The following is a 25,582-nucleotide window of genomic DNA, read 5'->3' on the forward strand; positions in this document are numbered from 1 at the left end:
CTGTGCCAAGAACAGCTGAGAAATGTTAGTTGCTTCAGCAGCAGTTAACTCAAAAAGTGACCCTTAGAGAGAACCTACACACAGACACATGTGGCAGACAGATTTAAGACAGCCAATTCCAAGAAGTCTTTAATGGCAATCTGACGCAAAATCTGCATCTGAACTCTTGCCTTGGGGAAAGTTTTAAAGACTGAAAAGTGCTCAACTGGGCAATTTATGACTCTTTCCCTGTGTACACATGGCTTTGTTTCTACCACGTATCACTGCTTCTTAAGAATTATGAGGTTGGAAAAGCTGCAAAGGCTATCCAATTAATACATTAACAGTGCAATCCTATACTTGCCTACTTGGAAGAAAACCCTAACTCTCCTGAAGGTAGAAATTGGTCAGGAAAACAAGGACAAAACCCATTTTCATCTAGATTTAGAAAGGTAAAATAGAGATACTCAGTTAACTCATTTAAAATTGAGGTATCTGTGTTCCAAACTCTTAGTTCATGGCATCGCTACTATTTGCCCAAAACATTTATCTGTGTCTTAGTATACTCTGTGAATCAAGCCAATATATTTTTTTTTTATTACAAAGTTTTATTGGTTTTTTTAGTATTTTGCAAAGGAAAAAGGTAGGGGAAAGGTTACAAATTTTGGCAACTGCAGTGTGCTGTAGGTGCGCCCCCCCCCATACTCATAGTATACATTTGCACATAATTCATTATTAAGTAGTAACATAATAACATATAGTCGGCATATAAATTCAGTTAGTGATTTTGATCAGTTTATGTCAGGTGGATTTTCTTACTCATTTTTGTGATCTGAGCTTTCTCAATGTTGCCCCATCTCCCCTCGCCGACAGGGCTCCGGCCCCTCCCGTGTCCTGTGTATCTGGTAGAAGATCATCAGGTTTTACTAGGAATAGTTTGTTTTTTTCCATAAAGGCCTGTGCCTCTATGGGTGTATTAATTCAAACTCTTGTCTCCTCCCAGAATATGAGCATACCTTCAGGCATCAACCATCTAAACCACACCCCCTTCTGGTATAATTTATTCGCTAATTGCGAATAACTTTTTCTTTTTTCTCTTACTTTCTTGGGGATCTGTTTCAGAATGGTTATCTCCTTATCTTTGTATGTCAGGGCTTGCCCCCTTTGTGCGCTCAGAATTTCATCTCTTGTGCTTTTTCTGAGGAATTTAATGTGTACTTCCCTGGGAACATTGTGTGTTCTAGCATAAGCTCAGTTCACTCTATAAGCCAGGTCTATTTCCCACCCCATCTGTTGCTTCTCTTTCTGGATGTAGTCAGCCAAAATGTTTGTCATGATGTCCCTTATATTTTCATCATCTGTCTCTATCACATTTTGAAATCTAAGATAAAAAGACATTCTCTCAAACTCTATTTTCATCTGCTGGGTGTCAAGTTCTTTGTTTCCCTTCTGCATTCCTTCCATCCCTTCCCTCATCTCAGCCGCCCCACCCTCCAAAAGGTCCAATCTCTGTGAGTTCTTATTAATTTTGGCCTGGTTCTCTTTAATTTCTTCTTTCATCTCCTGCAGTTGTTTCTTTATTTCCTCTTGTCCCTGTAAAATTTGCTGAAACATTTGTTGAAACTCCATCTCCGTAGATTTAGGTTGCATCAAAGCTGTTATTGTTGATTGTGTACTAGGACTGGAGGTTGCAGATGTCGGGGCAGAGGCAGCAAAGCCAGGCTTTCCAGGAGGTGGTTTTTTAGGTGGCATTCTTTGTGCAATAAAAAGTTCAGTCAGTATAGAGAATGGTCAGTCAGAAAGGCAAGGCAGCCAGGAGAGTCCAGGAGACAGAAGGTCCAGACAGAAGAGAGTTTTTGTTTCCACTGGCCCTGGCAATAGAGCAAAATTTCCACTCCAGGGAGTTCAAAGGACAGCAATCCACAAGAGATTTATCTGAGTAGCACGGAGACAAAGACCGGAAGCCTGAAGTTTTAAAGGTGGAGTCAGATTTCACATTTCATAAAGACAACGGAAGTGTGCCATCTTGCCCTGCCAGCTTCGGGTTTAGAGGCAAAAATAAAGTTTTCAAAGTTCAATGTTCCCAAAGTTTCCAGATCATCATTGTTTTAAGGTTTAAATCTGAAAATTCACTTAGTAAGGGCGTGACATCATTGGTTGGCCCTCCCCCTCCTCCTCCTTCCCCTGGGGCTAAGAGCTAAAATGTTTCCAGCCGCCTGTCCAAGGGAGAGGGGGAAATCCCCCTCCCTCCAGCCGCGCCTCTCCAGTTCAAGCCGAAATTTAAGTTTAAACAGCTGACTTTCTTATTAAGATTGTTAAAGTTGTTAAAGGGAATGGAGGAAGATTCACACCTCACCGCACAGCAGCTGCATCCTTCTATTCTCTTTTTCTCCGATCAGCCTCATAGCGAAGATGCCGGAGCGTCTCCCCTTCGTGCTCCCCGGTGCCTGGAGCGAGGCGGGGGGCCCCCCGTCAGCCGCCGCCGATCCAGGGATCCCCCGCGGTGCCGCCCCTTCGGCAGGACACCTCTACAGGGCGTCCTGTGCCCCCCAAGGAGTGGGAAGCCCACCGGGGATGCGCGGGGCAGGCAACGCTTGCCCATTGCCGTCAGCCGCCGGAACCGGAAGTCCAAGCCAATATAATTTATAAATAATGTTTAAACATCTTTTGGAACTATACCAATAATTTTGAAGAAGATGGATACTATAGTTTCAGTCTATGATCATTAAAGCTGATTAATACTTTGCATATTATCTGAAATGAACTGACTCTGGTTTAATCAACAAACCACGGTTAACTATTAACCTTCTCTAAGGCTGGAGTCCAACTTCGAGTGAATCTTAGGATTTTTTTCATCCATCAGATGCTCTTCAAATTCCTTAAATGATCTTGTAGGTAAACCTCAGAGCCTCTTGAAGGATGTAGTAAGAATCTTTGGCTGGCTTTGTTGCCATAAGGTAAGCCCAGTGGTGGGATTCAAATAAGTTAACAACTGGTTCTCCGCCCTATGATTTCTTCCAACAGCCAGTTCACCAAACTGCTCAGAAAGTTAACAACCGGTTCTCCCAAAGTGTTGCGAACTGGCTGAATCCCACCACTGGGTAAACTCTAATAACAGTTCCAATCCATGTTTGGAAAATTCACCAATTGTCTTCTTCCACCATCTCCCAGTATCTCTTTATCTACTTCATCTCCCTCAACTCCTTTGTAAACCAAGGGAAGTTTGAGGAGCCCTGCAAGAGGAGATGCCATTTGGATGCAACTTGATCCAGAACCACAGCTTTCCTCTCATTGCAACTGGATTCATCAGCTGCCTAGTGTGGACTGATCTAATACATCCAACCTCCCTGTAGTGGAAGGCAGCACCAGAGACCTGCAGACCACCAGAAAGTGATCTGACAACGACAGGGGAGAGAAACAGAAATATCCCCCAGTATCAGATTATATTTGCTCTGAGAATAAAACCAGGTCAGGAATATAATCTCTATTTTGTGTATTTCCATGGGTTACCTGGGACAGGCACATAGCTGTCATGGTGGCCATGAGCTACTACAGACCCAGAAAAAGCAGGTTTCCCATAGGTTTGGGAAGGAACTTGGCAATAGAATCAAGGAACTTGGGCAGAGAGGATGCTACAGAGCAGAAGGCTGGTACAGTAACAAAAATCCAAACTGAATCCTAGAGCCCAAATTAACAAACAGGGTCACACACCCATTTATCTCAAATGATGAATGTCACACCTCCACCCTTTCCCTGATGTAATACATGAAACCAGTCAGGCAAATGAAAGGGGAGCCCATCCTCTTCAGCCAAAACAGGTTTCAATAAGGTATGCCAGTTCAGCAATCTCACCTGTGATCAGACCTGGTGGCCTTACTACAAACTGACCTGATGCTGATCATCTCTACAAGATTTTATCTTTGTCAAAATATTGAAAAAGTTTCTTGCAGTACCAGTGTTGGTATACCCATGGATAAAGCTTATTTTTCTGTAGAATTATATATTTATTAATATATAATTTTACATTCTACATTCTACTCCTCTCATCAGTAAGGTGACTTTTAAATTACAGTTTTAAATAATCCTTTTTATGTTCCTTTGGGCCCAATTAAATTTATTAATACAGGTAGCCCTTGACTTACAACCCAACTTTCTGTTCTGTTCAATGAGAACATTTGTTAAGTGAGTTTTACCCCATTTTACAACCTTTCTTGCCACAGTTGTTAAGTGAATCACTGCGGTTACTAAGTTAGTAGTTAAGTGAATCTGGCTCCCCCATTGACTTTGCTTGTTAGAAGGTCGCAAAAGGTGATCACAAGACTTTGGGACACAGCAACGGTCATAAGTATGAACCAGTTGCCAATCATCTGAATTTTAATCACAAGATCATGGGATGTTCTAAAGGTCGTAACTCTGAAAAACAGTAATAAAGTCACTTTTTTTCAGTGCCATTGTAACTTTGAAGAGTCATTAAATGAATTGATGTAAGTGGAGGACTACTTGCATGTTTCTTGGGAACTCATTTTTATCATTTTTTTCTGCCTTCAGCAATTTACTGTTCTTACTGTAGTCCTGGCATTCTGGTTTGCCTGAATACATGCCCTCACTCTTTCTGTTTTAAAACCAAGACATTTACTCTACGTGACTCTTTAAAAAAAAATCAGAATCTTTTGAACTCTGAACTGTAACTTGATTCTACCTATATCATTTTGTATTTTATACCTTTTGTAGAAATTTTAGATCAGGGGTGTCCAAACTTGGGAACTTTAAGACTTGTGGACTTCAACTCCCAGAATTCCCCAGCCAGCCATGCTGGCTGGGGAATTCTGGGAGTTGAAGTCCACAAGTCTTAAAGTTCCCAAGTTTGGACACCCCTGTTTTAGATGTTTAAAACCAGGGGAGTCAAACTCGCGCTGTCACGTGATCTATTGTGATTTCCCCCCCCCCTTTGATAAACTGAGTGTGGGTGTGGCCAATGTGTGATGCATCTGGAGCGCGGACCTCAAGTTTGAGACCCCTGTTTTAAATAATTCACAAGCATCCAGAAAGATCAGTATTTATCCTATTTCTCGAAGTATAAGATATACCTTTTTCCCTCAAAAAAAGAGGCTCAAAATCTGGGTGCGTCTTATACATTGAATACAGCATTTTTTGCCTCCCAAAACCCCGCCCACTTCACCAAAATGTTCATGCAGAGCCTTTAGGAGACTTATAGAGTGCTCCTGGAGGCTCGGGAGGGCAGAAATGAACAAAAAATGGGACATTTGTTGCTCAATTTTGCTCCCACCCCACCCCAGGAGCACTCGACAAGCCTCCTAAAGGCTATTCATGCCTTTTTTTAAAAAAAATGGACCCATTTTCACAAAAAATGGGGCTTTTGGGGGAGGTCTGCAAAGTGCAAAAACTTTTTTTTAAAAAATTGCCTCTTCAAAATCTTGGTATGTCTTATACTCTGAAAAATACGGTATATTATGGTTTAGGTTTAGGTTTATTTGGATTTATATGCCGTCCTTCTCCAAAGGACTCAGGGCGGCGTACAACATTAAAAACACACATCACAAAAGTTAAAAAAAAGATTAAACCCAATTCCAAAAAGACCAAACCGATTTTTTTTTTAAAAAAGAAACAGTACATTTAAAATAAATTAACATTAACATTAACATTAACAGGCCAGGCCGGCTTGCTGGAAAAGCCAACTTTTTAGGGCGCGTTGGAAGGACCGGAGGTCAGGGATTATGCGGAGCTCCGGGGGCAGCTCATTCCAGAGGGAAGGCGCTCCCACAGAGAAGGCTCTCCCCCTGGGGGTCTCCAGCCGACACTGCTTGGCCGACGGCACCCTGAGGAGGCCAACTCTGTGGGATCGTACTGGACGGTGGGAGGCTACTGGTGGCAGTAGGTGGTCTCGCAGGTACCCTGGGCCTAAGCCATGGAGCGCTTTAAAGGTCATAATTAATACCTTGAATCGCACCCGGAAAACAATCGGCAACCAGTGCAGGCCGCCTAAAAGGGGTGTGACATGGGAGCACCTAGGTACCCCCATGACAACCCGCGGGGCCGGATTCTGGACCAGCTGAAGCCTCCGGGTGCTCTTCAAGGGCAGCCCCATGTAGAGAGCATTGCAGTAGTCCAGGCCAGAAAGGACGAGGGCATGAGTGACTGTGCACAGAGCATCCCGATCCAGGAAGGGGCGCAACTGGCGTACCAGGCGAACCTGGTAAAAGCCCCCCCTGGTCACGGCCGTCAGGTGTTCTTCTAAACTAAGCCGCATATCCAGGAGGACTCCCAGATTGCGAGCCTTCTCTGAGGGGGCTAAAATTTCTCCCCCTATCATCAAAGATGGAACAAGATGTACAAATCAGGATGCTGGGAACCACAGCCACTCAGTATTGGAGGGATTGAGCTTGAGTCTGTTCCTCCCCATCCAGATCCGCACAGCCTCCAGGCATCGGGATGGGGGGAGGTATAAATTATGATTTATCTCCTCTATTAGGAGAAAACCAATAGAAGTTTAGGCAGTGGGATGCAAGCCACCAGGCTTCTAATCCTATCATGCAACATCCACTTCAATTTCTAAGCATACTTTAGTTTTCATTTGATTGAAATGGGCTGGTCTTTAAGGGGCCCAGCTTTGGCTGTCACTGCTGTTAAAAGCAGGCTGACTTGAAAAGCATCCTATAATGAAGCTGTGTCTCAGGCACAGTTTGAAAGAGCTCTAATGAGCAACACCCACCCTCCCCACCCCAGATATGTATTCCAGGAATTGGTAGGTTTTGCATCCCTGATAGATGCTTTATCCTGCAGTCCAGACTGCCCATTTTGCCAAAGCACACGGTATCTGCAGAGCGGACCTTCCAGCGTGCCAAAAAATACACACAATTAAACTGCTGTCAGCAAAGGAGAAATCCCAACAATTGTCTCTAATGACTAGATAGACAGAGAAAGAGAAAGGGGAGATAAATGTTTGAGTTAACCAAGACCTTTCATACAAATATTAATCCTTCCAATAGGACTTGAAAGGAAAAGCAATTTGGCTTCTAATGTATAAGAGCTGGCAAGATCAGAAAACCATTCCTGCTGAATCGAAGCAAAAAAAAAAAAAATCTAGTCCAACAATCTGCTTTTAGACAGCCTGACGGCTGCTTCCACAAAGCCTATATCACCAGGGCATGAAAGCAAATTTCTCTTTTCATATTCCTGTAGGGAAAAATGTAACTTCTAGAATAAATAAATTTCTTTTGCAAAGCATGAGAACAGTATCAGATTAAACTTCAGCATTCAAATATGTAACCAGGATAATGTGTGTATTCTTTCATGCCTGCAGCCTTTAATTTCTCTGCATTTCTTTGATTTCTGTGGCTATTCTGGTACAGTCAGAAACTTGCAGGATAAATAAGATAAATTTTACACCGCCCCGAGTCCCTTTGGGGAGAGGGGGCGGTATAAAAATCGAAATAAAGGTAAGGTAAGGTAAGATGAAGTTTCCTGAAATTATATGCAGGAACTTGCAGGGCAGGATCAGAGGTGGCATTCAGCTGGTTCACACCAGTTCACCTGAACCGTAGCGGAAATTTTGCCCAATTTGGTGAACCGGTAGTGATGGCCAGCTGGCTACGCCTTGTTACCAGTTGTTTTGCATACCGGCTGTCAAAGAGGAGGTGGCTGGCCGCAGGCCGCTGAAAAGTCCTCCGGTCAGCAAAAAAGCGGCTGCCGTGGCCACCATGTTCTTCTTGCATGTGAATCCCATTGCCTTGGAAGTCCGCTTGGAGTTCAGATGATACAATGAAATACGAAACCTAATTTAAAGCCATGTGCAAAGGAAGAGTAAAATGATAGTGCATGTTTATTAATCAAGCTTTGCCTGGGTATAGCCCAAGGAAGGTGAATTTAGCATCAAAACTTGTATTTATGGTTACATATTTAAATACTGAAGTTTAATCCGATGCTGTTCTCATGCTTTGCAAAAGAAATGTATTTATTCTAGAAATATCTATGAATGTCAGATGCTGGTAAAAATAATGTTTTTATTGCACTCACATTCTACTTGTCAATTTCACAAAGCCATCTGGTTGGCTATTGTCACAGATGACTAGATATACCTTTCATCAGATCTGAGTTGTTGTTTAGCCACATACAACTGAAAGCTGTCCATCCAGACGTTTACTCATCAATACAATCCTAATTCTATTGCCCAAGTAAATACTTGGAAAGCAGGTATTTTCATATTTTGAAATTTTAAAAAACCAATTGTATATAGGGAATTGGGCATACTTTAAATCCCGTTCAGACCTTTTTAGAACAAGAAATTATATTTATAACATAGAACAGCGATGGCGAACCTTTTTTGGCTCGCGTGCCATAAGTGGGGGGAGCGCAGGGGGGTCATGTCCGGGCGTGCCGCACCCATGATGCAATGCGCGACCCCCCCCCAGTGCACATGCACACATTGTAGGCACGACCCCCCATTTTTTGCATGTTTTTTTCACCCTCCCCAGGCTCCAGAGGCTTTATAGGAGCCTGGGGTTGGCAAAAACTGCCTCCCCCGCCTCCCCGGAAGCCCTACGGAGGCTTCAGGGACCTTCAGGAGGCTTCCCTGAAGCCTCAGGAGCGGTCAAAACGAACCTCCGAGCACACCGGAAGTCACTTCTGGTTTGCTCGGAGGGTCGTTTTGAGCGCTCCAAAGGCTTCAGGGACCTTCAGGATGCTTCCCTGAAGCCTCCGAAGCAGTCAAAACGAACTCCCCGAACTTCTGGTTTGCCCGTAGGGCCAGTTTTTTGCGCTCCGGAGGCTTCAGGGAAGCTCATGAAGCCTCTGGAGGGCCTCCAGGGGAGGTTGTTTTCGCCTTCCCCAGGCTCCTATAAAGCCTCTGGAGCCTGGGGAGGGCGAAAAATGGCTTTTAAAAAGGGTGAATTCAGCTGGCCAGCGCACGATGCGCACTCGCCAGCTAGCAGGACAGCGCCTCGCGTGCCCTGACAAATGGCTCCGCATGCCACCTGTGGCACGCGTGCCATAGGTTCGCCATCACTGACATAGAAGGACATTAATTGCTACATGCTGTATATAAATGCTGCCATTTATTTTCTAGGTCTTTTCAGGTTAGATTGATGATAGTCATGGTGCATTTGTCAATAAGAGAAGAACTTACTGAGTGGAATGATTAAGCCAAAGTCATTCTGGAAGATAGAATGACAAGCCATTTCTATATTGCTGCCAAGAAACCTACATGAAACCTCCATGAAATTCCCAGCAGTTGATCTTGTTTTTATCAACCTTAAATATTTTTTTATTATCCACAACTGGCCAGTTTGAGAGGCTTATTTGCAAAGATTTGATGTTTTGCATTATCACATTTTTTAGATCTAATGAGACCATTATTTTAACTGTGTTTCATGTATGTAAAAGAAGAGCGTATAGAGAAATGTTTTGTGTTCTTCCCAAAAGCCCTACATAGGCAGTATGCACCTTTTTTAAATAGGAACTCTCGCAACTCAATAAAGCTGTTATTATGTCATGCCCTCACATTGAAGATTTCATGACACCACCACTCCAGGATTCTGTCTTTGTGAGGGGGATTAAACTAATTTTGAGTAAACAAAACTTGTCAATGCCAACCTGCAGAATGACTGTTCTTACCTAGTATTGACAGTTGGTGGCAGATATGTAGAGGAATAAAGACTTTAAGCAGAATTGTGACTTGAAGGAAAATACTCATCCTTCTTTTTGTAGAAAAAAAACTACAGGCAAACCGGCATCAAGGTGATAAGAGAGGTGTTCCTATCTGATGTGCCATAATGTTATTTTGTAGAAATAGGCTATATAACATTTTCCCTTGCCATGTTTCTTTTTTATTCTTCATTTGGCCTCTCTTGTAGGCCAATTTGGTCTCTCCACTAAGCCTTCATGATGTAATAAGTATAATCTTTATTGTCATTGTACTTCAATACAACGAAATTGGTTTTAACCTCACTGGTGCAAAATTATCATTCAAATCGTATTAATCATTTTAAAAACTGATACTGCAAAGCAAAGTATCATCTTTAAGCATTATATTCCTTTTTTAAAAAATATAAGTAAATAATGAGACATTCTTAGAATATAAAAATGGTGAGTACCTAAAATCTAATATTTTTAGAAGGCGTCCATATCTTGAAAAAAGAATAACTGAGTGCAGAAAGTACATAATATTGGCTACAGAGACTAATGAGGAACTCCTTCCCCAGATTGTCTTTCTGGTATTTTATGATTGGCAATACCCAAAATAGCACCCATTTTGTGACAATGCCCATGACATACCATTAAAGTTCTGTATGCTACACCAGGCCTACCGTGTGAGGGAGTATTTTGTTTCTATGACTTAGATTTGCTCTGTAGCCCTTGCTATCTTTTACAGCTTGATTTTATGCCTATTTGGACCAAATAATCCCAACTTTATTTAGTGGGACTTACTTCTAACAAAGCTTATTTCCAAGAACTTTGACCTGGCTTCCTTTGCTGGCAAATTCCATCATGCTTCTGCTGTCTGTGGATTGCAGACATGTCATCATCATCATTCTGTGCCAACCATTGAAGTTGGATTGTTGTCTCTCTTCCTTTTGACATTTGTACTTATCTAGAAAAAAATGTTTTCACATATATGGTTTTGGCTAGTGTTGTTTAAGCTTTCAGGGGATTCTTCTTAGCCTCTTCTCACTGTCACCTGAAACCCATCGGCAATGTAGACAATAGCAATTGCGTTTGTAGGACAGTTGTATTGGTAAGGCCCCTTGAGTATTTGATAATGCCTAACTATTAAGGAAAAGGTATGTTAATTTTATTACTAGACATATTAAATGCAATTTGCAAGGTGTCCTCCAATATCTAGTGTTATTTCTAAGGAGAACCAAATGTTTCCTTTAAAATATTTAATTTCAATGATTGCTTGAAAATATTTAAAATACAGTTTCAAAAAAAGGAAATGTAGTTCTCAACAAAGAACTATCGTGTCAAAATCAAAAGAATTAATTGGTTTGGTCCTTTGTGATGGTCAGGCCCAGTGGTGGGTTCCTGCCGGATCGCACCGGATCGCGCGCGCTCCCGTTCGGCAAGGAACCCGGAAGTAAGTTCCTGCCCCGCCCCTGGTGACGGGACGGCGCTTGCCTGCGCTCCACCAGCTCGGCTGGGACCGGAGACGTCTCAGGCCCCACCTGATATATCAATGTTAGGTACCTCATTTTAGGAAGGTGATTGGCAAATTGGAATATATGCACAGGAGAACAATCAAAATTATATCTTGCTTGAAAGAAAAGCGTGTGAAGAAAATTTGGAGGTTTAATCTGGAGAAGACTCCAGAGAGATATAAGCTCTCTTTGAAGATCTGTCAAATAGAAAAAGGGGCTTAATTATTCAGGGTAGCTTTAGAAGAACAAGGAAATCAATTTTTGACCTGGACATTAATATTTTTAAAAAATAGCATGCATCCTTAAGATTGATGTTTTGTTTATGTCTCATATATCATGCCACATCTTAGCAAGGCAGTACAGCAGTCAGTGATTGGTTTCAATTTTTTTTAGAACCTCTTCTGTAGGTGTGGCCTGCTTTGTGGGAGTGGCTTGCCGGCCATGTGATTGGGTGGGAGTGGCTTGCCAGCCATGTGACTGGGTGGGAGTGGCTTGCCAGCCATGTGACTGGGTGGGCGTGGCCAACTTATAAAATGTGGTGAAACTCACTTAACAACGCTCTTGCTTAGCAACCAAAATGTTGGCTCAGAAACTGGCATTTGAAACACGCATGTCTTAAAGCTGTCAAGTTACAAGACCCTTGCACCCCTAACCCTTTAGAAAAAAAAACCCCAGGGGTGTTCAAACTTGACAGCTTTAAGACTTGTGGACTTCAACTCCCAGAATTCCTCCTCTCGCTCTTCATCTTGATGATGTGCGGATGGGCGGAGGGAGGGAGCTGGAACCGGTTCTAAACGGCACTGTAGATTTGTGGAACCTCTTCTATAGAAGAGGTTAGAACTGGCAGGAACCCACCCCTGACAACAGTCAAGATGAGAAGAAAATCCTGATTGCTTTGCTTTACCTGCAAAGGTCATACATGCGAGAACTGTAAATAATAAAGTTACCTTTTTATTGTTGCTGTGACTGGGAACTATCTCTAAACAAAAAAGTCATTAAGCAAGAACTACCTATATCTCAAAGGATTTTTTAAAAAAGAAAGCCACGAGCTGTTACACGTATGCAGATCTGTTCTGAAAGGACTCTCATAAGAAAAAGCTTCAATAGAACAGTACTATAAATGATAAACATTATTTCCTAGTAAAACACCATTCCCACTGGAGGAGATTTTGAAAATTAATAAAAATCTTGTGGAAATTTATAGGCCTCAATGATGTAAAATTTTGTGTCTATGCATACTGTGAGATTTGTTCAATCTGTTTAAATCCAGAGGAAATCATGCTGGAAATTTTTCATAGGTTGCAACTCGACAGTTTTGAAGTGAAATATCTTTTGAAGTATTAGGCTACGGGTGTCAAACTCACTGTGTCACGTTGCCGTCATGTGACATTTCATGATGTTTTTCTTTATTTGCAGAGCTGGGGTGGGCGTGGCCTGCATGTGACGCATCCACCAGTTTGACACCCCTGTCAAGACACACTGTTGCTGCTCTCCCTCAAAGCACTTAGATGTTATTCTCCCTTTCTCCTTTTACTGAACACGAATCTTCATGACATTCAATGTTTGAGAACCACTGATCTCAAATAGAATTTTGGTTTTGAATCCACATACCACCTCTAGAATAGGCAGGTTGGTTTACTTTGGGCCATTATAGCATCTCATTATGTCTTCTGAACACTGACCTTTATAATTTACTACCCTTTTTGCCTGAAAATAAGCCCTCCCTGAAAATATTGCAACACAGCAGCAGCCATGAGGTGACCACGCTCACCGTTTCCTCAAAAATAATAAGACCTCTCTGAAAATAAGGCCAAGTGCTTATTTTGGGGGGGTCAAAAGAAAATAAGACCCTGTCTTATTTTCAAGGAAACATGGTACTGCTGTCAGGGACAGTGCAAAAGGGCATAATTTAAAATCATAAGATAGAGTAAGGGATGCTATTGCTATGAGGTTAAATTCAGCAGAAATGCTAAATTTGGCCCAAGTCCTATTGCACATAGCACATACTGCAGTTCTAACCAGAGTTTTAAACTTCTAAAAGGAAATAAATAAAAACCATTTTACTCCTAGAATAGAGTTGTATATTTAAAACTAAAAAACAGAACAACCTACATAAACATCACTATGAGGCTAAAAAGAATAATTGTGGCTCTTGATTTATTCTTTATCTTAAGTCATTGAATATTTATTAGAATATGTCTGGCTATAGTAGCTAGATAATATATTAGAGTTGTGTCATTATTATTATTTAGATACCAGCTGTGCCATAAGGGCCATTGGCTTGAAGTTTATAGGGAAGAATTTTTGCATTTCTATTGCAGCATGATGCCATCTAAAATATATTTATACATGCTTTTTATGCAAATGAATTCAGCTTCGTCATCCGGGAGCGCCGACAACATTTCTGCCTCCGCAATATGCAGTCGCGAGGAGCGTACCAAGTCCAGCAGAGGCAGGAAGGTTCTCGTCGTTCCCCAGACGCTTTTGAGGACTGCGGAGCGTGAGCTGGCTGAGCATGCTCAGGAAGGCGGGGAATGGGATCACGTGTGCTGGAGGCTGAGGCAGCCTCAGCCTCCAGCACACGTGGTCCCATTCCCCGCCTTCCTGATGACGTCACCAGCCTCACCAGCCTTAAACCTCACCGCACGTCACTGATTCTGCCCTGTGCTGGCTACATATTTCACAGTTCCTACTTGATAGGTCATTGAAAATACATATCAGTAAATCAATTTATGAAAGTAAGAAAGATTCCTTGCAAAGTTCTTTGGACTTTCTTTCATGACTAAGTTTATTACTTTCCACACTGCAAAAGCATTAAGACTTTGAACTCTAAACAGTAACTAGACATCTACTAAAAATACAGTACTTTTTCTGCAGCAATAAGGGCAACCTAAGATTGTAACTTCTTAACTTGGTACCTTCTGCCTGCATTTAACATATGTAAGTTGCATTTTATATTTCAATCATACTACTTTTACATCTCACTTTTTCCTTTCTTAAACTTAGAAAAATAATACAAAAATGAAGATTTTTACACTTCTCATGCAGCAAGTTAAATACATACTTTACTTGCTCACTTCTATTCCTCCCTAAATGGAGGAATACTATATATATCAGTGATGGATGGCAAACCTTTTTGGCATCGAGTGCCGAAACCAGAATGTGTGTATGTGTGTGTGCCGAAGCACCGGAAAACCAAAGACCAGCTGGCCAGTGCACATGTGTATGCTGGAAACCAGAAGAGCAGTTGGTGATGGCGCACGTGCCTACAGAGAGGGCTCTGGGTGCTACCTCTGGCACGCATGCCATAGGTTCACCATCATGGCTATACAGTGTATGTTTCATTTAACAAGGTTCTGTCTCAATCCCTGAAGGCTGTGGGATCAGGATGGGGTACAACAGCTTCAGCTCAACTCAAGCAGCTCTTGACATTTTGGACCTTCTGGTCCAAAATCTTTCATCTCTGGTTCTGGCTGGGACGATACTCCCCCAGACAAAACTGAATGCACAATTTTGGAGTTGCCCTGGACTTGCGGAGTCTGTTCAAGGAGCAAAATGGTCATCATGGCTTGGAGCATCATTGTGCAATTTTGGGCTGCATGTCAGGTGCACCCGTTCATGGCTTGGAGTCTCTGCTTGCAGTCATTCTTGCCTTTGTAACCTCTGGCTGGATTTAGCCGTTGCTGAATAGGCTGGGTTATTGCAATCTACTCTACATGGGGATACCCTTAAAGAGTATTAGAAGCTTCAACTGGTGCAGAGTGCATTTGCACAGGCAGTTAACAGTGTCATTCACTTGGGGCATGTGACATTACTGTTTCCCAATATTGCTTCCAGTGTCGTTCTGGATACAATGCAAGGTCCTGGTTATCCCCTTTAAAGCCCTTCATGGTTGGAGCTAGGTTCTCCCTCTCTAATCATCAGGACTCTTTCTCTCTAATCATCTCTCCTTACCCAATCTGGGTGGATGGGCATGGTCCAGGTACCATTGGCTAAAGAGTCCTGGCTGATGGGATCCAGAAAGAGCCTTTTTAGCCGTGGTGACCAATCTTTGGAACATCATCCCTCTAAGATTATATTGAACCTGTCCCTGCTCGACTTCTATTTGGGACTTGAAAACTTTATTTTGTGCCTGAGCCTGGGGATCTGGCCATGTGATAAGAGCTCATCTCAACATCCACTCAGCCAACACAACAACACAGCTCCCTAGGCAACACATAGGTATTTACAGGATAGTACTCCCTGTTCATCATTACTCTAATCTTTCCCTTTATCTACTATTGCTCCTCCAACTGCAACTGCTTGTGAGTCCTACTACTAGAGAAAAATATCTCTTTCTAACTACTTTATTTACACACACACACACAAATTCAAACCTCCATCCTTTTCTTCCACGCATCAGTACTATCATACCCAGGTCTCTTGCAGCACATTTTAGTATTTATAGCCAACCTGGCTGTGCTGGCTGAGGAGAGGGCTTAAAAAGGCAGGACAACAGCAGCACAGGTGCTGTCCATTTTCTAGGCATCTTGCCTTCTCATACCACATCACTGAATCGAGTATTGGAATTTGTTACTTTTTATGAGACACCTATTTCAGGATTCACATAACAGTTCTTATGTATTTCCCATCTCAAAATGATAGGAAACTACTATCAATTTTCACCCCTTATGCTTAACAAGGAGTTTTAAGGACTGCAGATTAATAGCCCATCAGGATTTGTTATGTGATGAGTTGGTCCTTCACAGTCTTTCTTATGTTTTACCATACCTGGCAAAAGGTAAAATGCCTAAAGAAAAACTAATAAGATACAATAAAAGCATTATGCTGCTTAATTTTTGAGTGGAGATGGTGATTTTTGTCTGTGAATGATTTACAGCAGTAGATATGGTCACGTGTATTTTCCTCTGAATAAGATCTTCCAAATATGGCTTGAATCAGTCATTGTAGAGAAAAGTAAAAAAAAGTAGTTGTAAAATAGCACCACCTGCTGGTTTCTAATTGATATTAACATAATTGTGAACCTAACTAGTTCATCCATTGTTTCCCAATCCAATTGCATAACTACAGCTCTTATTTGACGTGCTCCTTTAAAACCTTCACCAGTATTTACTGGGGAGCCAGTAACTTCAAAAGCTTTAATCTTAAGTCTCCAAAGATATATAGAAAGCCCCAGGTTTGGGAAAATTTTCTAGAACGGGACCAAGTTGTTTGACTGACTGCACTTAAAATAATGTGCAGAAATGTAGTTCACAACTTTTAATCACAATTGAGCTGAAAATGTATGTTGCTAAGTGAGAAATTTGTTAAGTGAGTTTTGCCATATTTTATAACTTTTCTTGCCATATTTGTTATATGAGTCACTGCAGTTGTTAAATTAGTAACCTGGTTGTTAAGCGAATCTGGCTTAACTGCTTGTCCTTGCTTGATAGAATGTGGCAAAAGATCATCACATGACCCCAGGATACTGCAACCATCATAAGTGTGAGTCAGTTGTCAAGCATCTGAATGTAAATCACATGACCATGGAGATGTTGCAATGGTCATAATTCTGAAAAATGGCCAGAAGTCACTTTATTCAGTGTTTTGTAACTTTGGTCACTAAGTAAGGACTACCTGTATTGACATCAGCTTCGAAGTTCCTGGTTTCTGGCTTATTAGAAAAAGAAGCTGACAGGACAGAGCATTTTTATCACTTGCCCTACTTAAGAGATTTGCTTGCCTTAGGAATAACAGAGTTGGAAGGGACCTTGGAGGTCTTCTAGTTCAACACACTGGTCAAAAGCAGAAGACCCTATACCCAGGATGGTGAACCTATGGCACGCAGAGCCATTTGTCAGGGCATGTGAGGCGTTGCCCTGTCAGCTGCCCAGCAAGCATGCGCGAGCTGGCCAGCTGATTTCGGCCTTCTTTTGAGGCTATTTTTCAACCTCCCCAGCCTCCAGAAGCTTTATAGGAGCCTGGGGAGGGCAAAAACAGCCCCCTGCCCTCCCCCGGAGGCCCTCCAGAGGCTTCAGGAGCTTCCCTGAAGCCTCCAGAGCGCAAAAAACCAGCCCTATGGGCAAACAGAAAGTTCAGGAACGTACTTCCGGTTTGCTCGTAGGGCCGGTTTTAGCCCTCCCTGAAGGCTCTGGAGGGCAAAAAACGACTTCCAGTTTGTCCGTAGGGCCATTTTTCATCCTCCGGAGCCTTCAGGGAAGCCTCCAGAAGGCCCCTGAAGGCTCCGGAGGGCTAAAACCAGCCCTACGAGCAAACCAGAAGTCATTTCCCGAACTTCCGGTTTGCCTGTAGGGCTGGTTTTTTGCACTCTGGAGGCTTCAGGGAAGCTCCTGAAGCCTCACTAGGGCATCCGGGGGCGGGGGGGTGGCTGTTTCTGCCTCTGGAGGCTGGGGAGGGCGAAAAAAGCATGCCAAAAAATGGGGGGGGGTTTCATACGTGCATGCACGCTGGGGTTGTGCACATTGCATTATGGGTGTCGCCATACACACCCTGCGCTCCCCCTGCTTTTGGCACACGAGCCAAAAAAGGTTCGCCATCACTGCCCTATACTATTTCAGACAAGTGGCTGCCCAATCTCTTCTTAAAACCCCCAGTGATAGATCACCCACAATTTTTGATGGCAAGCCATTCCATTGATTCATTCATTCATATGTGAATGCCAGTATTTCAAAATTTATATGTGTCAAACCTATAAAACATTATGTAACAAATCATACATTAGTATGTAGGTAAGTATCAAGGTAATACTGTAAGCAAACTCCATGAAGCTTTTACAATACAAGGTTTGTAGCCAATAATGTCATGTCTTCTAACACTATAGTGATTTAATCATTTCAGCATCTGTTTACTTCTCAATAAATCATATTGTTTTGGAAACATCTCAAATAACTGCATAATTGCTTTTCTATCAAAGATACTCATTTACCTGTAATATAATTTACCAATCTTCTGAGACAATGAGTCTGAAAGGCAGTTTATAAATTTTTTAAAAATTATCACAACGTGCAATACAACTGATATGTAATATTTATTTTACTTTGGCTTATTGGCCACTCCAATTGTGAAAGTAATGTAGTCCTCATGTTAGAAATGTTAGGTTAGAAAGCAACAATACTATAAAAAGAAAACATGAATACTCCAAGTATTTCCCCCATCTCACCCTTAATTTTCTCTGGAAAAACACCTCAATCAATCATCCAAACCTCACAAGTGAGAGTAGTAAATTCCACGATTTAATAGCACTAGGAAAGAGATTAAAGATAAAAATGCCAACACAGTAATAACTACAACAGAAGAGAATATATGCAGTTCATGGTTGTAACTGATTGTAACATAAAACTGTGGTGTCTAATTTTAATCAAGCACTGATGTTGGATATTGACATCTGTAAACTCAGAGAACATCAAGGACTCCACTATTATATAAACTTTATATAAATCTGTGGCACATAATTCTGGAAACATACTTGAAAAGGAATATGAGAGCTTAAAAATAAAAACTGAGAGCAATGTCTATGAAGATTCTCTATCATCCAGGTCATAATTGCCTCAAAGTTGCTTTTGGACTGGACGTAAATCCTTCTATTCTGCACCAGTCAGAATTGAGGAAGCTTCTTAAATGAGAAGCAAAATTTCCGAAGGGGAGGGGGGAGCCAAGAAAGTCCAGTTGCCTTTTTGGGGTTAAGAGAGCAGAGGGTTTAAACAACTCTGTGAGAAAAGATTAGAATTCTTTAATTTTGGAAAAAGATCTTCGTGTAGCACAAATAATACGTGTTGGGGGAGATGGGAATTACGATTAACCGCATCGAAAAAACCACGGGATTACAAATGCCAATCTGGCCCAAAGCAAAGGGAACGTGCACGTGACTTCTATCACGCAGCCGCAGTCGGAAGATGACAAACTTAAACCTCAACCGCCGGGGGCAAATTGAACAAGCCTCGCGAAGCCTGCGCAGACACGCATGCGCATTCTATGCAACTTGTCTCGCCTCCTTCCAGACAGTTGTAGCAGCTTTGGCGAAGGAGGGGCAGCGGAGTGGAATGGAGGCGGAGCTAGTTTGACGTGAGCATCGACGCAATACGGCAGTTGGAGGTTCCGTGCCGGGTGGGTCACCGCTTTCTCCTTCGCTGCGGTCTTGCCGGCTCCTCCGTCATGGAGTCTGTGGACCGAGCCACGCGCGTCTTGATGCCGTACTTGACCCACTGCTCGGTGCGGCGGATGATGCCCTGGGCACTGATGAGCTTCATGGTGATCGGATCCCTTGTTAAAGAACTAATGCCGCCGGCTGCTACTTACCTGAGTAACAAGCGCAACGTGCTCAATGTGTAAGGGGCTTTCTCTGACCCTTGCGAGTCCTGGGCGTTGATGGAGGAAGATCAAGGGCCTCGCTATACAGGGGACACTGGTTGGCAGAGGGGCAAAGAGTAGAGGGCTTGCTGAAGGGCGTTGACGAAATACAGTATGAATGGGGGAGGGGAGGGTTATGAGCCAGAAGAGGCTTGGCTCTTTTATATTGGGGTGAAGGGCGCTTCCCCCCCCCCCGGAGGATTCATCATATCTTTATGCCGAGATACATCACTAAGTATAATCTTTATTGTCATTGTACTTAAATACAACGAAATTGGTTACTAACCTGCTTCCCAAGTTGTATAGTTTGAGAAAAAGCCAAGGAGCCTATGTTGTCTATTTTAATTAATGCATTATCTAAGTCTTGCTGAGTAAAGGAATCCAAATTAAGTGACATATAATTCTTCAGGGTCTGCCTGACACATCCCAACCTCATGGTCCTCAAGGCAATTCATGGTCCCTATTCGGCAATTTATTCCAGTGGCTAATTGATCTTCACTTTTTCTAAACTTTGGGAAGAATAAGTTGTAATAAGTGTATTAATCAATATAGTAAGGTTAATTACTAGCCAGAGATTAGTATGAATTGAATTGAAATCCGATAAACACGTAAGTTGTTTCTTCAATTTAAGCAGGGTAAGAGCTGATTAGTACTTAGAAGAGAGATCGCCAGAAAAATCCTATGATCTAGATACAATTAGGAAGTTAAAAACATTTTAGAAATAGCAAATGACTGCAATGTTATTAAGAAAAGTACAGGTGTGTGGTTACAAAATCACCAAGACCTAAGTTCAACTCAAAGGAGATTTTACTTTTGCTAAATACTAATCTGTTTAACTCAACAGAAAGTAAACCGCATAACTTTGTTACATTTGTAACTTCAAAGTAGTTAAAGTTACCTTTAAAAGTATAGAATAATGTCAAATTAATAAAATAATGTTTTCCACTGGTCACATACATCAATTAAGAAATACAACCCTATGTAAGCATATGGTTTGCAAATGATAATTCTAATTCAATCCCTCCTCCTTGTGTATGTCTCGGTATATGTCTCTGTTATATGTTTGTTTTGTCCATATTTATTTCATATGTTTCATTGTACGCCGCCCCGAGTCCTTCGGGAGAGGGTGCGGCTAAGAAATAAATATTTATTATTATTATTATTATTAGGTAGAAATGGGAAAACTCTGGGATAAACAGGACTGAAATATACTTGCTATTTGCAGCCCATATGCTTGCATAGAGCTGCAGCTGGATTTAATAGTGAAGCTTTCCAATTTATTCACAAAAAGCAGTAAAAGCTATGTTGCCTAGGGTTGAGGGGGATAGATCAGAAATCCACAGATAACCACTTTCTTGAGCCATGTGTAGTTTTATTCTAGCCTGTCCGTTGGATGTTTATAACTGTCTTGTCTATTTTTTTTCTTATTCCTTTTGAGGAATATTTTCATTTGAAATTTGACTAGATTGTATTTTGGGGAAAGATTTTAATTCCTCTCTAGTAATTACTTAAAACATTAAATAATTGCTATCATTTTTTTATTACAACCATAGTTTACCTCAGCCAATATATTACTATAGTTGAGAGTAATAGGAACTGTACGAGTAGCTGTTGTCTAACAACCATTTGCTAAATGACTTGGCAATTATAGTGTGTCTGGAACAGGTGCTTTATGGACATACATCCCCTGTCACAGTCATGTGACTGGATTTTAGGTGCTTTGCAACTGGCTTGCTGAAAACCAGTTGCAACATCCTATGATTATGTGACCATGATATGCAATGTTCGAAAGAATGGGTTTACACTTATGACTATGGCAGCCACAGTAAAAAATAGTCCTAAAATCAGGTCCAGTCACATGGGTGCCTTGACTTGTTACCACCATAAATCCCATCCCATTGTAGTTAGAAGTCAAGGACTACCTGTAATTGGATCTCATTAAAAACTGCTACATTAGACCTTTACATTTTACATTTTTTTCACAAATTTTGTACTTCTGTTATTCTGTAATTCTGTTATTTTAGATGAAATCATATGTTGACTCTCCTATTACAGGGTTTATAAGTATGAATGCAACATTTCCCCTAATAGTTACAGAAATTAATCAGGAAGGATGTTGCCTGGTGCTCACTATAAATTTTTCTTCATTTTATCTCTGGCAGCTATTTTGTGAAATTTGCTTGGGCCTGGACATTCTGCCTGCTGTTTCCGTTCATCTCTCTCACCAACTACAATGTCCTCCAGAATGTTTTGCCTGTACTTGTTCGCCTTTCTTCACTGCTGGTTGGCACTATCATTTGGTATACATGCACAAGTACATTTTTGCTCATTCAGGACTTCACGGGCAGTTGTTACAAATCATCAACTCTTGCTGTAGTGACTCAAGAACATTCCAACCAACTACAGTGCCTACAAGCTGGTGGGATATGGGAAAATTTTGATATCTCAGGACATTCCTTTCTCCTTTCATATTGCGTTCTAATGATTCTAGAAGAAATGGCTGTGATGCCCAGTGTGAAAACTTTCCGTGGTTCTAGACTGCACAATGTGGTGAACAGTTTGTTCTTAGCACTGGCTTGTTTGACTTTTATCTGGCTTTTCATGCTTCTTACTACTGCTGTATATTTCCATGATTTTTGGGACAAGATTTTTGGCACTTTGGTGGGCCTCTCTGCTTGGTATGGAACATATAGGTTTTGGTACAAGTCACCCTTATCCCCCAGATTTCCTCCCCAAAGAACCCTTTATTTCCCAAAACCTAATCGTAGGCTATAAAATCAGTTTGTTGACCAGATTCTGTTTTAAGGAATATTCATTTTTAATTATCTAAATTTATTTCCCAAAGTCTAATTGTAGGCTATAAAATCAGTTTGTGGATCAGAACCTGTTTTAACAAATATTCATTTTAATTACTTAAATGTTAAGACAACTATTAATATGAATATTTAAAGTGAATGGCAAAAGACCAAATACTGTTTGTATTATGAGTTTGTGATATAATTCTGGAAAGTGGTTGCTATATTACTGTAATAATATCAGGACTTGTTAATCTAGTCTAACTAAATGGAAACTGTTGATCAGATTGGTATTAGAATAACCTGAGAGAAAAATACTCCTTTTAAAAACCATACTTTTGATGCTGAAGAAGCAAATTTAATAGACAAAAAATGCACTTACATACAAAGCTCATATGCAAGGACTCGATAAATGGACATATTTTTGGTTAGATAGATTAGATGAGACAAATTGGCCAAGATCATGCCTTATTTGAGCATTTGATAATTAACCAAATTTTGTCTCAAATTACCTTGAAGATATAAAACAAAGTTTTCTTTGAGTTTGATTTAAATCCATATATTAAAACAAAAATGGATAGCCAGATTAGTTTATGGTACTTATTGCCATAGGAAGATTTTGGATTTAAAACAACTGCCATCCTGCTTGTGTCAACACTCAACTTTGTACAGCTGAAATAGCTTGCATCATGCACCATTTCTTCTAGAATTTATCTGGCTTAGAGTCTTTAGAATGTCTTATGTCATGTTTTTGGCAACATGGTACTCCTGAATGTCACAAAATGCTTTATATCTGCAATCAAAGCTATCCTGTTAGAGCAGGCTGCTGCTTGCAAGATTGCAGCTTTCACATTCTCTGCTCTTCCAGTTCTTAATTAAAGATGACAGTTAGGAAATCTATAGCAATGTTCTAATTTATTGTACATGGGAGTTAAATAGAAAAAGTACATTGGTTTTTACAGCCATCTGTCACAACAGGAAAAACAATCTTATTTAAAAACTCTTGTTTAGGTTCTTTGGATAGTTCGACTTTTCTTGCATGGTACAACCTTGCAATGTTAATATATTTATATTAATTGTGTTTTCTACAGTTTGCACTTTGACTAAAGGCATTACACTACAAGTGCAATTATTTTTAATATAATTGGAAAATAATCCAGTTGTAATGAACAATGCTGCTTTATATATTATATTCAGCTTACTATATTTTATGTGCTCCTACTATACATTTAATAGCTGCATAGTTTGCAGGTACTAAGCTAAAGTGAGGATCTTTTTTGACTCAGACAACAACACTTCAAAAAAAAATTGATCTCCAAGGCCATGATAGACAAGTACTGATACCACTGGAGGCATTGATTCTGAAAAATTGTTGCTGCCTTTGTGTCTCTTATGTTTTGTTCTTTGTTTTGTTGGGGGGATTTTTAGATGGGAAGTAGATGTGTCTTTTGGAGGCCTAGCACACTTATCCTATGTTTATGACCGTCCGTCCATCCCCCCCAAAATAAATGTTAGATAAATAAATATTACACATAAATATCTTGAAGAGTTTCTGGAGCTGTAAAATGTGATTGCATGTTGTCTATGATTTGCTCATGTTTGTGCTAACTTTTCAGTTTTCTAATTGTCTTGATAAAGAGCTGCTAACTCAGCTCCAGAGCTTTCAGGTTTGGATGTGATCGAAACACTAAATGGTTTGAAGTCTTCATGTTAATTATATTACTCGCAAATTGCCTGAGTTTAGGAGTTTGTATTAACAGGCATGCAATTTCAAGTTCCTTTGAATTGTATGGTGCCTCTCTATATACTATAGATACTTGGAAAGTCATCCGGTCAAATGTGTGTGTGCTAGCTACTTAAAGATGAAATTCTTTTGCCATTTCCCAGGATTTAAATAATGCCTTAGTGAATCATAGCTTCATATTTAGGCTTGTTACTTGTCCCCCATAGAGTTACAACAGCTTATACATATGCCACATTTAAACTTCTATATTGTGCATGACAATTGGTTTATATAACATTATTTCCAACATAGGAGAAAGCGTTTTATCTCAATCTCAGCTTTATGCCTACTCATAAATAAAAAACGAGCAGTTAAGCCACAGTTTATATACGCATGGTGTGTGTGGGTGACTAATGAGTTGAAAAGGTATAAGAATAGTCACATTGGCAATGAAACTTGGAGTATTATGGAGGTGGAAACTTGAGCTCAGTGGTATATATCAGTGGAATTAGAAGCAGACTTAGTTTATATTACCATTCTTGGTCTTATTGTAAGTTCTTTTGGGAATCTTCTGTGAAAAGAAATACACATTTATCTACGTAGGTTAGTTTATCAGACCTTCATGAACTGAGCTACATAGGTATTTGAGGAGCAGCCTTTATGGCTGGCAACCCATCTTCCAGTCAGGTTACATTCATGGCTCCTGTAATTCTTTCAGAGAATCCCAGTATACGAATTGGTTCCATGCCATTGTAACGTACTGTACTGAAGAATTAGTGAATTCTCAAGCAATTCCTAAGTATTATAGGTTTCCGTTCACTGAGATTTTTCTCAGCATTGCTATACACAGACTTACAGAAAGTATAATTGCTGTAATAGTTTTCATATTTCTTAAGCCCTGGTTTTGTATTGTTTAAAGAAGCGTTGAGAGAAGTGAAGTGAAAACGCATATATTTTACAGATATGTACATTTTGTTAGCTGAGTATGACTTATCAACATTGTTATTGTATAGGTAAGCATTCTATAAAAAATTCTTCTGACTCTGTAATACAGATTTGTGTGTGTGTGTAATAATCACTTGATGATAGTTTTGTTGCCCATGAATGAACAAATCAAATTCATCTTCAATCAGTGCAATAACAGGTGGTGTCTCCAGTGGTTTTGGCTTTTTTTTTTAGCTAAACTACTTATATTGCCAGTTGTGTTACAGTAATGCCCTAAACTGAAACATGTTTTACTACATAGTATTAGGTAAAAAGCACTGCTTTTGCCAAATAATCATTTTTCTCCCCTACCTCTAATGTAATTTGTGCCATGATGGTGTAGCAATTGGTGTACTAATAAAAGAAAAAAATTGATGTATTTTGCTAACTGTAATGGACAACAGATTAATCTGTGCTTCCTAAAGTGGGCAAACCAAGTAAAGCTCGTAAGTATCTCATGACTACAGTGTCAAACTTCATTTTAAGCTATCTTTAATGTGCCGTAAATGGTTATTTTGACTTTCAAAGTGTAAGTAAGATTTTCTGTTGTGCAGAAAACCTTGGTTTCAGGTTTTCCATTGATATTTCATGGATGTTAGGTC

At 40.6% G+C, this 25,582-nt stretch overlaps 1 protein-coding gene across 1 annotated transcript; it reads left to right on the forward strand.

Annotated features, from left to right (window-relative positions):
* The first annotated feature begins 19,108 nt into the window (after positions 1-19,108).
* On the forward strand, positions 19,109-25,359 carry FITM2 (fat storage inducing transmembrane protein 2). Its single transcript, XM_081947606.1, has 2 exons — positions 19,109-19,456; positions 21,641-25,359. Exons 1-2 carry the CDS (start codon positions 19,284-19,286, stop codon positions 22,251-22,253), a joined length of 786 nt encoding a protein of 261 aa, XP_081803732.1. The 5' UTR covers positions 19,109-19,283; the 3' UTR covers positions 22,254-25,359.
* The last annotated feature ends 223 nt before the right edge of the window (positions 25,360-25,582 follow it).

Source organism: Natrix helvetica, assembly GCF_964273705.1.
Source record: "Natrix helvetica genome assembly, chromosome: 3".
Lineage (NCBI taxonomy): Eukaryota > Metazoa > Chordata > Lepidosauria > Squamata > Natricidae > Natrix > Natrix helvetica.